The sequence below is a fragment of the Musa acuminata genome, chromosome BXJ1-3 (genome assembly GCF_036884655.1).
Source record: "Musa acuminata AAA Group cultivar baxijiao chromosome BXJ1-3, Cavendish_Baxijiao_AAA, whole genome shotgun sequence".
NCBI classification, from domain to species: domain Eukaryota; kingdom Viridiplantae; phylum Streptophyta; class Magnoliopsida; order Zingiberales; family Musaceae; genus Musa; species Musa acuminata.
The window spans coordinates 22,465,874-22,479,812 of NC_088329.1; the positions used below are offsets into that span (position 1 = coordinate 22,465,874).

The 13,939-nt window shown below is 38.2% G+C and overlaps 1 protein-coding gene across 3 annotated transcripts; it reads left to right on the top strand.

Annotated features, from left to right (window-relative positions):
* Positions 1-115: 115 nt before the first annotated feature.
* Positions 116-13,606, top strand: LOC103978187 (enhancer of polycomb-like protein 1). Of its 3 annotated transcripts, none has more exons than XM_009393894.3 (12): positions 116-1,006; positions 1,888-2,017; positions 2,114-2,216; positions 3,083-3,206; positions 6,308-6,373; positions 6,649-6,687; positions 8,101-8,181; positions 8,324-8,371; positions 9,960-10,010; positions 10,107-10,175; positions 12,708-12,947; positions 13,077-13,606. In XM_009393894.3, exons 1-12 carry the CDS (start codon positions 848-850, stop codon positions 13,314-13,316), a joined length of 1,350 nt encoding a protein of 449 aa, XP_009392169.2. In that variant the 5' UTR covers positions 116-847; the 3' UTR covers positions 13,317-13,606. The 3 variants fall into 3 exon arrangements, with proteins under 3 accessions (XP_009392169.2, XP_018679237.2, XP_064983428.1); XM_018823692.2 differs by lacking the exon at positions 116-1,006 and adding an exon at positions 1,038-1,293 and having other exon boundaries at positions 2,118-2,216; XM_065127356.1 differs by lacking the exon at positions 116-1,006 and adding an exon at positions 1,392-1,715.
* Positions 13,607-13,939: the final 333 nt, after the last annotated feature.

The following is a 13,939-nucleotide window of genomic DNA, read 5'->3' on the forward strand; positions in this document are numbered from 1 at the left end:
TCAGTGCCAATGCCCAATTGATATTGCATCTAATTATTTATTTATGTTTTCGTTTTTTTTAGCTCATTCATCATCAAGAGAGAGGTGTCTGTATCTTCGCCCAATTGATACGCGTATTTTATTTGGTATTCCAACCGTCCTAGTCTCGTTAGTATACGTTTGAGAGCATCGAGACGACGAGCGAGAGGAAGACCCCTTTACCGGCCGTCCTTCTGTGCTCTCTCCGATTCGAACCCTAGCAAACCAAGCGGATGATCTCCTTCTCCCGCTTTCCATTCTCCTACGATTTCTCGAAATCTTCCATTCTTCTCGCTGCTGCCCGCAATCGCCCGGACGCATATCTCCTCTCCTCCCGCGCCCCGCCCCTAAATCGATTTCGACCAGGAAAACCCTCCACGAATTGGGCGCTCGGTTGCCCTTCGCCCCGCCTTGCAGGCCCTCCTACCACGTGAGAAGTGGATATTCGTTGAGAAGCCGGCGCCTTGGTGGGTCTTCCATTGTGGTTCGAATCTAGGGCATTCGTGGGTTGAACAAAAGTCGCGTCTTTACGTTTGTCGCGCGCCTTTCCTCGATTGGTTCTCGGACTACTCGGCGTTGGGACCGTAGGGTTTGCTTCTGTTTAATCCCGGGGTTCAATTCTAACTGCTGGGCTCTGCTTTCTTGGAACTATACGGTGAATGGTGAGCTTTTGTGCTTGTGGGGTATTCAGTAGCTTGTGAGCGGTTGGGAGTGGCTTTTCACAGCTGAATTAGATTTGGTGAACTGAGTTGAGGTTGCAATCCAAATGGAGAGGGTGCTGGGGTGAGCAGGGGAATGAGGTAGTTATCGGAAGAGAGATGAAGTGGATATGAGTAGGCTGTCATTCCGGCCTCGTCCTCTTGACATCCACAAGAAGCTCCCTGTTGTAAAATCTGTTAAAGATTTTGAGGATGATGAGGCACCTACTATCACCACTTCCACCCGAAACTCTCTGCCACATCGGCTTGCAGCTAACAATGACAATGAGGTGATTCTGAATTTTTCTGCAAATGTATGATCATTTGGCATGCTAACAGCGGTCGCTACTCAAGTGGACTCGTAATTAGCTACTTGAACATTAAGCAAGCATCATATGAAGGAGCTATCTTTGCCCAGTGTATTTGAACTCAACAGCTAAACACTTTATCTAAACACTGTGGAGATGTTTTAAGTTTTGATGTTGTTCAAGTGAAATTTTGATAAGAAGGAAAGCTTGTGCTCTACTATAAATGAGTTATTTTGGAGATCTTCTAGTGCTTATATGGAGGGCTTACTGTAAGTGTCAAATAACATGTCTAAACTTTTTGTTCTTTATGATGGCAGAGTTATAAGTTATTTTTATGCATGACCTTGCAAACTTATTTAGTTTTGTTATTTTTCACTTGTGTACCGACAGAACAATATATATTTCCTTATTGATTAGCCATGTCCGTGGTTGCAAAAAGTGGTCAAAAATAACTTGAGAATTGTTAAAATGAAGTAGAGTACTTTAATCTATGAAATGCTACTTTGCATCTTTCAGGATTATGACATTCTTTTTATAGTCTCAAATTGTGATTATGAGCACTTTTTTCTGTTTTTTCATAATTTAGCAAGTTTCTAATTAATTAGCCATGTCTATGGTTGCAAAAGGAGGTCAAAACAGCTTGCTGATTGTCAAAATGAAGCAGAGTACTTTTGAAATACAAAATGCTAAGGTCTGCGCCTCCCAGGATTGTGAACAATCTTTGTTTAGTATCAAATTGTGGTTATGAACACTTTTATCTCGTAATATATACTTTAGCAACATATGCATCTCTATTGATAGGGTATTATAGACTTCCTATTTGAGGTAAGAAACCTTTTGAAAACAATATTTGCTTTTTTTAGGCGAATCAAACTCCTGGCAAGAAAAGTTCACAAGAAATTCCTACTCCTCAATTCAACACTGTGGAATCATACGAAAGAGATTATTCTCGCACCTTCATTCAAACTGCATCTTATATACGTGGAAGAGGAGGTTTGCCACTACTTTCTGACATGTGTCACTACAAACAAAATATTCTACATACATCTCACATGACAACATTTATGAAGTACTTATTTCTCTTTGCAGCCAGGGCTGAGATTGGTGAATTTGTTGAGTATGATCTGGATAATGAGGATGAAGACTGGCTTGAAGGGTTTAACAATGAAAGGAAGATTCTTTCATCTGAAAAGTAATGATTAAACTCAAAGATCTAAATGATTGAAAATCTTTTTACAGATTTAGTAACCATTATATGCTTGTGTCTTTTTGTACTTCATTGCTCTGCGGTTTCTATGTGTGAATTTTGTACAAAGTTCATCTGAAGTTTTTGTATGTTGAAATTAATTTTTAGTTAACTAGAATATTACTACTATTCATTCAAGGTGGAAGCCACCTCTTCCTGAACTTTTAACCTTCTATCGAGTCATTGGATCTAAATTCTAAACTTCAAATAGGTAGCAGAGTTCCAACATATTGCAATATAAGTAGTCAATTAATATAATGAAATATATGCATACTCACCTCTCCTGTTTAGCTGAATTGCAACTCCATAATCTCTATTATATTTTCTTTTGCAGAAAATATATTTTGGTTATTCCAGACCTTTTTCTTTTCTCTTTATAAGAGTGAACTCTTCCACCTTTAGTCGAGAAGCTATATATTCCTAGTCACATACAATAAACAAGAAAGTAGTGCACTATTCAGTGTCAGAATTACCTTGCCAAGTCAGCAACCTTTGGCTGGTGTTGCTGGACTTTGAGATGCTTTGATTCATGTGGAGCATTACAGCTAGTAGACTTATCAGCTCAGTGAACTACTGGCAGCACATGGGAGTATGATCTTTATGTGGCCACGGGACAAACTTTCATCTTTGTTCTATATTTTCATATTTATTAATAAAAAAATGCTACACTACTTAAAGTTTTGACAGATTGTAACTTTTCCTCCACAAAAACTCTAAAATACATGCTGTGTATATGGTGTCTAGATTTATCTAAGTATGCCTATTTCCCTTCTCTTACTAATTTTCATATGCTTTTATTTGCTTTCTTCCAGGTTTGAGACCCTTCTCTTCAAGTTAGAAGTTTTAGATCATAAAGCTCGAGAAAGAGCAGGAGTTATAACGCCTACCTTTGGAGCTCCAATTCTTGTTCTTTTATCGCTTGATGCCGCAGCGGAGGTCAACGATTCTCATTTTTGGACCTTATTTAGTTATTCATGTCGAGTCTGACTGATTCTCTTATACTAGCTAGATTGACTTGTGATTTATTTAATCAGGATTTTTTAGTATTGATTTCTATATCAGCTATGGACTAGGTTGGCTTTTTATGGCCTTGATTTTAATACAATTAGTTTATTTATTTATTTATTATTATATTTGATGCCTTAAATGAATTTGTGCATGGGAACTTACTGAAGTTACATGAAAAAATTCATTGCTAGGCTTAGGCTTGCTTACTGAGGTGTGCACCAAGCTTTTTTTTCACACTTTCTGTTGATAAGAAGATATTTAGGGTGTGATATTCTCATTTGTCCTCATTGGATTTGGTTGAGTTGGTGTATATGACTACATATCTAACTTTAGTAATTTGGGTTGAATCAGTGATTGAAAGAGGCGCTCGGGCGAGGCGAGGCGAGGCCCGAGCGCCTCACTAATGTCCTAGGCGGCGCGCTTCAAACAGGCGTCGCCTGGGCGCTCGCCCAAGCCCAGGCGCTGGGCGCTGGGCGCTTCGGGCGAGCGCCTGGGTAAACCAAGTGACCGAACCAAGATTTTAGGTCTGGTTCGGTCCTGGTTCGGTTGTTAGTTGGTTCAATCGAACCAACTAAACCGATATAACCCTTACCCAACCCTAACCTGCTGCCGCTGCCGCTCCCAATCTCGTTGCTCGTCGCTCCTGCTCCCGCTGCCGCTGCTCGTCGTTGTCGCTGCTCGCGCCTCCCGCGAGCCTTCCCGCTGCTCGCGACTCCCGCGAGCCCTCCCGTTGCTCGCGCCTCCCGCTGCTCGCGCCTACCGCGAGCCCTCCCGCTGCTCGCGGGAGCCGCGAGCCTTCCCGCTGCTCGCGCCTCCCGCGAGCCCTCCCACGAGCCTTCCCGCTGCTCGCGACTCCCGCGAGCCCTCCCGCTGCTCGCGCCTCCCGCTCCCTTTCCCTTTCCTGCTGCCGCTACCGTCGCTCGCCGCTGCTTCCTCGTTTCTTCGTCAGGCTCAGTATACAGTATACTCTTAATACTAAGTTTATTTGAATTTTGAAATGATTAATTTTCAATACTGTTAATAGATTAATAATATATTATTTTGATTTTAATGTTGTTAATTTTTATTTTGATGTAAAATTTTATTGTTTTGAATTTTGAAACTTTTTGTTAATGTGACATTGTGATTTTATATCTTAGATTTTCTTAATTTAATAGCATATTTTTATTTAAAATTTTAAATAATTATATTTATTAATTATATTATATATTTTTATATTTTAGCGCCTCGCTTCGCTCGGGCGAGCGCCTGGGCGAGCGCCTAGTGCCTCGGGCGTTTATGGACCTTGGCGCCTTTTGGCGCCTAGCGCTTTTTAAATCACTGAGCTGAAGATGCTTGGTTAAAAGGCTTGTCTTATCTAGTTGGTTTAGTCTGGTCATGACAATTGGTACCAAAGGAACTTTGTGGGCCACACTATTGGGTTGAGATATATCAAGATGAAATTACTCGTGCACACTGAATAGAGATTCCTGGAGTCATATCCACATGAGAATCCCAAAGGTGTATTTTGGATTGTGTATTGGGCCTTGATGAGGATACCAAATCTTCTAGTGAGGAAGATTATGGTGTTTCTATTGATTCCACGTCTGAAGATGTTATATAAGCTAGATAGACTTGAGGCAAGAGGTTTCCTAGAGTTATACACACGAATCCCCAAGGTGAATTTTGGGGCATGAGATGGGCCTTGATGATAACATCAAAACTTTGAGTGGATGAAATTGTTATATTTCTATTGATCCCACCTCAGAAGATATTGGGTTGTATTGATATATAAACCAAGGTATGTAATTTGGATTATCGGACCATTTCTATTCTGTTTCGTGAACCATTGGGGGAAGGTGAGCAGTGGAGGAAGAAGGTAGAGAGGAAGAAGATGGAAGAAGAGGTGGAGGAAGAGAAGAAGAAAGAAATAGTGGAGGAAGAGGAGATGGTGGAGGATGAGGAAGAGGAGGAGTAGGCATACCCAGGTGACGGGCAGCAAGCAAGGAGCAACAATTGGCGACATACACGGGCAACAGCCGACGTGGATGCATGGGAGAATCAGAAATGACTTAAGTTTTTAATTTTTTATTTTTAAAATTAAAAAAGGGGTTGGACTTACCGTCAGGTCTAGGCCCATTATCAGGCTTGAACTGGGCGGTAAGCCCGGGTTACTGCATAATAAACCCTGCATTGCACCTGAATTGCCCGAAATTGGGTTGGTCCACGTGCAGGATGGCAGTCGGACCGGTAAATACCTACCCTACCGTAACAAACCAGATGAAATTGCATTCCTTGATATAAGCTAGATAGGTCTTCTGCTGAGTCATGTGGTCATAGGTAACTTCTTATCTAAATTATTTGGTTAACAAGTGTATTGTCTCTTATAATAGAGTGGGCCATGTCACTTCTTGTATGATTTTGTTGTGTTATGTGATATGTCAAACATTGACGACCATAACAAGCAATAATGACTATAAAAAGTTTTCCATCTTGATGACTTCTGATTTTGGATGGCATATGTTATTATGCTATCATTTTAAGTTTCAACATTTGCAAAACTTGTAGTGGTTGGCCATAGCCAAAAAAACCATCCCAGTAAACTGCAGACAAGCCTATGATCCAACAGATGTATCACATTTATTATTTAATGACACATTATTTCTTTACTGTGCTTATCTGAATTTTCTGGGTGGTGCAAGCGAATCCTTCCATCGGGGTACCTCTGCAGATATCCATAAATAATATAGACTAACACATTACTGGTGTGCTACATGTGTTATTAATTTGTTGTTTGTAGGATAACTTTGTTGTTACTTCTGAGAATCCCTGGAAAGGATAATCACCTTAGCCTATGCATCTAAGCAAAGTAAGAACAAGTTATTTCTTATGCTTTCTGCTGCAAGAAACTCAAGTATATGCTTCTGTTTCTTTGTCAGGCCATCTCGTTATTGTGTGTTGAATCTCTCATCTGAAATTTGAATGTCCTATGCTTTTTAGAAAAAAAAATGAAAAGCTTAGTGGTTCCTAACAATGTGATCATTCTGCAGGCTTTAGAGTCTTTGTCTATACGATTCGCGATTTTGCAGTCAGTATATAACTATTGGAAAGCAAAGGTATAATTCATAATGAGTAAGTAATATAGACAATCATTTTAGGAAAGGTACTAAGCATTAATATTTGCATTTTCATTTTATTCTATACTAGATTGAAATTGAGATTTGGGAAAACCATTTTTAATCTTGGTTGCAGAAAATCATTTTCTGTATTGCTATACTCTATGTTACTTATTTCTGATTCTGAAAACAAAAGAGAAACACATAGATTATGCTAAAGCAAGCACTTAACTTTAGTCCATATTCTTATGCATGATTTACTTGTCTTTTAACAGCGAGAACAGTGGCAAAAACCTATTCTGCGTCACCTGCAGGTCAGTTCTGCTGCCTTTTTATTATAATGGTAGCAGTATTCTTTTTCTATTTTGACAAAATATGTTTGTATCTTAATATTTTTGGTATAACATGAATTTGTTCCATCTTATGATAGCATAACTTAAAGTTTTGGGCATAGCATTAGATGCAAAAATGCACATTTGATGGAAATGTGGAATGCCATGATTTTCCATGGGAGTACAAATCATGACAAAATAATCAATAATTCACATACTATCAGTAAAATGATGGACTAGTTATCAGTTCAATAACAATGACAAATAACAAGTTGGAATGTTCCAACTATTTGAAGTCGACAACCATTTAGCTCTATTTAGGTATATCAGTAGTCAATTTACGATCAGACAAACATTTTTTTTTTATATCATAATTTTCATTTAAGTTTTAGATATTCCTTTACCTCTCCTTACAATACTAATTTCAATTTACCTACCTCATTTTACCAGTACATTTATATGTCTCCTTTGACCATATCTAAATTATCTTAAAAGTAACTTTTCCTCATTTTATCTTCTACCGGAGCCACACTTAATTTTTGGAAATGTTAACAGTTATTATTTAATCTTTTCCACTAACCCTACACATCCATTTCAACATTCTCAACTTGGCACCATTAACATTTTGTATATGTTATGTTTTATTGGCCAACATCTTAATCCAACACTAACTTTTGGCTAGACAGTTATGTTGTTTAATTTGTCTAAGGAATGTTTTAGTGTAGTCATATCAGCATTGTGATAATAAACTTGATTTATTGTTTTTTTCCTCGAGTAGCTGCTTTGTTGGAGTAACTAGGACAACTGTACTTTTCCCCCTAGGTTCTTGGGCAACTTGTATGTCTTCATTGAGAAGTGGAATATGACTATATGTCCATGCTTCTTCAACATTATTTTAGATTTAGACCCGCAACTTTCATCTTTTGGGTTTTGCCAGAATAAGAAAGGAAAAGCATTTTAGCCTTCTCAAGGTCTATGCTCTCATTAGCTAGATATTCCCATGCAACTTTTGACCTTATTCATATTCCCTGATGCATTCCTACGTGTCTAAGGTAGTCTCTCTACATCAAGTTTCTCCTCTTCTGGGTATATTGAGGACGCTTTGCTTTCAAGATCCTTATCAAACCACTCTTGTGTCTAGAGATTATGCTTACTGGAACAGATTAGATTTGTTGCTACATTCAAAGCCCTCTTGCAATACTACTATGTTGACCAATTATTATTATTTTTTCTCGATTAAGTTGTAGAGAAAGGAGTTAAATGATTGTCTCCTCACTTTAGTTCTTGATTAAGCTGATTGGATTGTTCTGCTTATTTCTTCAACATGGTTCTCAGATGTATGTTTGTTTTTAAGGGCTAGTAAATCTAATAGTGGCTATTTTTGTGCTTGTGCAGCCTCCTCCCCCAGTCAATGATACAAATCCGTATAATGTGTTCAGACCCAGGGAAAAGGCACACCGTCTTCACACCAGGAGGGTAAGACCTACAGTGCAAATGTATACGATAAATGGTCACTGACATTCAAAATTGTCACTCGTGTTCTTCATGCCACTGTTCTTTTTCACAGTATATATTAATTATCAACTTTCTGTAAATTTATGAAGATTCTTTTCCTCAGATGCAAAGGAGGGAAAACAGCATTCAGTCCTTTGAAAAACTTAGACAGGTAAAATCCATATCTTTCACTTAATATGGAGCAATTTTGAAAATAAAGCACTTTCACTTATACATGAACAAGATCAAGATTAACTCATTTTTAATTCAGTTGTTTGCTATTGACTTGATTGAATATAATATTTTGTGTATCTTGTCTTAAAGCCAGAAGAATGAACTTTTTGTTCTGTTGGTTATTAAATGCTAAGCTTTATGCATCTAAGTTAATCCTTATAAATACCTCTTTTGTTGGTTTCTTGTCTATTTCTCCTTAAAGAGGCAATAATTTTCCCATTTAATTTCTTATTAATTAAATTCAGTTGGTGTAGTTTTTCAAAGATGTTCTCTGCAAGTATAAAAGGAATCACTTATATGTAATTGTCTGTCCATATATCCATGCAAGTATAAAAGGAATCACTAATATATAAATGTCTTCTTCTCTCTTTTTTACGCAATTATAAAAGGAATCAATGAGTTTGATAAATTGAAGCAAAATAATTTGAAATGAATTATTTTTACAGGAGAATTTACATGTACCTTATCACTGGTCTATCTTCCTATCAAAAGACATTTTGTGCAAACATTTTATCTTTTCATCTATATGATAGGTGTTTAAATTTACTATCAGTTATTGTATGGTAAGCACCATAATTAGCAGTGTGTTTTTTGGGTCTTCATTCTTGTAGCCGTCACCTACCCTTAACTGTTCTTGGAAGTAGAAAAAACCATTTGTGAGTGTGGAAAAGTGCAAATATATCCTCAGTCATCTCATAAGCAACAAATTGTTTCAACTTCAAGTCTAGCTAATTATCTCTGATTTTTCTTTTCCAGATAACCCTTCTTTTGACAACCCCTCCATAGATATGAGGCAGTTTCTGCAGATTTTATGTTGTATCTTTTGCATCTCTTTCTTCTAGAGGAGGTAGCTTACGGAGTAAAGGTGGCAATAAATGATCTTAAGGAGATTAAAAGGATGTACTTCCACAATGAAGAGCATCCAGGCTACATTTTGACACAATTAGATGGCTAGATTAATTCCAAGATAAGAAAAAACAAAGTCCTTATTTTTGGATACAGCTTATTTTCTTTTTTCAAATACTTTGTTATTCAATTATTCTTTTTAACTAATAGGACATTCCTAATAGATGGACTCCTATTGATGTTCTGACATCATTCTTTTTAACTAATAGGACATTATTTAAGAGCTGTCATGACATCATTATTGTTGCTTGATTGTGTACTATAATCAGAGTATCAAAAGGCAATTAGTCATCAATTGTTTTATATTTTTTTTCATGTACACATGCTTATATTTATGATCTTATTTATTAATAAAATGTTGAGTTAGCTTTACTAGTGCCATACGATGTTATCATAACCATCTGTTTGTATAGATATGCCAATAAGAAATTCTTTGATATCTTCGAGTCATCTGAACAGAAGTTCATCAGTTGAAACAAAAGGAAATTTTTTACTGGTCTTATTTATGCTGCAAGTTTTCATATTTAATTGTTCACGTGATAGTTGGTTTTGTTATTCGGCAACTTGTAGTGCTTTATTGTGGTTCTTATTATCCTCCAATTGAAATTCCTCTGCTTCAGGTCAGACGTAGTTTGGACCAGGCAAAAAAAGTAGTGGAAGCTCTGATTAAGGTTTTAAATTGCAAATTTGACTTGTTTTTACTATTTTCATAAACTGATGCCAAGTAATGAGAAATTCACAATTCATGATGAATAAATTGTCTACAGAGGGAAGTGAAGAAGCGAGAACTCATAGAATGTGAGGTCAACCTTCAACGAGCCCAAATGAAGTATAAGGTATTTGTACAAAATAGAAGTATATGGTTCATTCTACTGCTATACTAGATACTTGTCTGCTTTGATCTATGACAACTTACTTTGTCATTATTATATTTGGTAATGCTTGATGGTAGCACTTAGTGGTTTTAAAAGGCGCTTGGGCGAGGTGAGGCGAGGTCCGAGCGCCTTGCAGAAACCCCAAGCGCAGCGCTTCAATGAAGCGCTACTCGAGCGCTCGCCTGAGCCTAGGCGCTAGGTGCCTCGAGCAAGCGCCCGAGCCAATTTTGGGACTTGGGTTCAATCATTGGTTCGATTGGACTTATAAGTTGGTTTAATCAAACCAACTAACATAGTCCAACCCCCTCCCTTGCCCGACCCAGTAAAGGAAAACAAAGTTGAAAGAAACCCTACATCTGTTGCCTTTATTCGCTCTGCCAGCCGTCATCGGCAACCTTGTCCAATCTCGTTTGCTGCTGCAACTCAGTTGTCGTCGCTGTAACTCGTCTGTCGCTAAAGCTCGTTCGCCACTACTGCTCATCTGCCGCTAGAGCTCGTCTAAACCCTAAACCTCTTCCACCGCTATAACTCTGTCTGCTGTTGTAGTACCTTTGTTCGTTGCTGATGGCAACCTCTTCCATTGCCTTCATTCGCCGCCTTTGCACGCTCTGTTCGACGTTGTAGCTCTGTTCGCCATCGTTGACAACAGCATCTGCTGCCTTCGTCCGCCACTGCAACTTCATCCGTTCGCAACTGCAATTTCGTTCGCCGCCCTTTGCTTCCCCCACCTTCCTATTAATTAAACTGTTTCGTCCATTCTCCCACCTTCCTATTAATTAACTAGTTGGCTCTTGTCCAACTTTGGTCAAGAAACTCCCTGGTTAACAAAACATTCTTGGTATACATGAAACTCCTTTAGCTTTTACTTGATGATGTCTTAGAGCAGCAAAACATTCCTGGTTAACAAGATGCTTTTGGAGCAATTTAATTCTAACATAGGTCTTCATAAACATGTTTACCATATTTTTATTTAGTTGTATATTATTTTAATTATAATATTCAGGAGCGTCTCGTTTCGCTCGGGCGGACGCCTAGGCAAGCACCTTGGGCATTTTGGAGCTTGGTAACGCTGGAGAAACTAACTAATCATCTACATGAGGAACTAACTAATCATCTACATGAGGAACTTGGAGAAACTAACTAATCATCTACATGAGAAACTAACTTGGTAACGCTGGTAACGCTGGAGAAACTAACTAATCATCTACATGAGGAACTTGGTGAGTGGTAAGACAACTCTTAACAAATTTGTAAACATGTCGGTCCTGGAACAATTATGGTAGCCTGCATGAAGTGCATAAAGTGCTTGTGGACCTAGGAAGAAGAGGATGTGGACAATCAAATATACATCTTAGCATTCAACAGAAATTAGGCAGCAGTATGTTAAATAGTTATGACAGGAGTTCCTAAGGCTGATACTTTTGCATCCAGGTTTTCTGATTGAGTTATCAATGAATGGAAGCAGGTTCTACCAATTGGATCCAAACAACCAAAAAATCTGAAAGATTGAAGTTAAATAGTTCAACAATGCTATATGAGAAGTGAATGGAGAACGGACATTTTGATATTTAAATGGAACATGTCTTTGAAGACGAATTAATTTGATGAATGAGAATGTAGTGATTAGTCATATACAAAGCACTATGCAACTTGTAAGCCAAAATATGACAGGGAATGCAAGTAAAAGAAAAAGGAAATAAAGTTTGGGAGAGGAGGCATTTGTCATAAACATGCCTTATGAACATGTTGTGAACATTCTTTTGAGAGGATCCTTCTTTCATTATGCTATATTCAGATGGACACTTTTCTTAATTCATTTGTCATAAACAGCTGCCCTAGCAAATATGTGACATGAAAAATTGAACTTTAGTATTTTTTAAAAAAAATTGGAAGTTACCAAAGATAACTTTGATATTGAGTACATATAGTTTAGTTGGTCTCTGCCTCGAGAAATTCTACAAGGGCCTTACGTAGAAAAGTTGATTTTTTAGGAAACAACAATGGAAGTGGAACAGCAGAGCTGTTTTATTGCCAGGAGTCTTGGCGCATGTACAAAAACATTTCTTGTACCACTAAAAGTGGAGAATTTGAATATTTGAAGAAGCGCCTTTATTTTTGTTATTCTAGAGTTATTTTGTTTGGGCTCTTTTTTCTTTTGAGCAGTAACTGATAGAAGACATCGGCAGCCAACCCTTTGTTAAAGTTCTCTAGTAGCATGCCTCTCCTAGAAGAAGGTTGGTTAAAAGCAGATCATCAGATTTTTACAGGAACATCATGGTTTGGACACCAAGGTCACATGATATGACTGTATTTCTTCATATTGGATACTTGTCTTGCGTCTATGGAATGGAAGTATTGACATTCTTAGTTCAATTATTTCATTCGCAAACATTTTACTTATTCTTAGTTCAATTATCTCATGGTGACAATTGACAATTTGTTAGGGATTCACCTATCTTTTATGCTGCTTTACATGATATATTTTTTTTCTAGCATGAGGCACAGATTGTCGAAGATAAAATTGCATTGCCAGGATTACAAGTTACATGCAAGTTGGCCTCAAGTGAAGATGATTATATGGACTCGGATGATACAACAAATGGTCACCCACACGCTGGGCTTGCTTCTATCCGTCCAAAATATGCAGACTCCAAGCTTGTGATGGTCCCTACAGGCCGGATAAAGCGAGAATTGAAACAGAGACCTATGTCAAATGGATGGCTACAGAAGAGGGTATGCTTTCTTTTTTCACAGCCTTATGCCACCATTGATATCTGAACATTCAGTAATGCGCAATAGAATTTGACGGTTGCAGAAATTGCAGATATTTCATCTGGAATAAATTTACTAAGTTTAATGCAGGATACTGATGAGCCTATATTGCTATTTACAAGACCACTGGATCCTCACAAGCTTGCGGCTGTAGGCATTATGCAGCCACCTGAGAATGGCCCAGTTGCACCAACGTACCGCTTCCATGGCAGGATCGGACGAGGAGGGCGGATAATATTCGACCGGTGCAACCCTCTTTTAAGAGATCCAATTGGCCAGCAAAGCTTCCCTCACGTGTCATATCCAAGGTCTCCCCCTCCAAATGGTTAAAATGGTGGTACTTACATATCATCTGCATGATTTGCCGGTGAAGATCAATGTGTTGGAGAAGCACGAACAAGCATTGCCAGGATTACAAGTTACATGCACCAACGTACCGCTTCCATTGCCGGTGTAATGGAATGGGCGTGAGACCTTATATGAATGAGATAGGCTTGCCCAGGATTTTTCATTGTTGTTCATGGCAATCTCCTGTGGCTTTCTCAACCACCACTGTACAATTACTACATGTGTCATCAGCTGAAAAGCCAAGTATTAATCCCCATCAATGTTTTTGTCCATTATTTTTTGGCATGTAACTGTGCCATGTAACGCTTGTTGTCTGCCTGGTAATCTCGATTACCAGGGTTATTTATCTCACATTACTTTCGATCCAAGATCATCATAATCCTTTGTTTGGTAATCACCTCAAATGCACCATGAAGGTTGCATGCATACATATGTTGAAGTAGTTCCATGTGTATTATGCTTTGCAGCTTCAGATCTATATGCGACCATGGATTTCCATAGTATATATTATTTATTTCTACATGGGCCAATGGGAGTTAGGTTTTGCCCATTTCTCTTTATACCATGGATTTCCATAGTGATGATGTATGAGAAATTTGGCGATT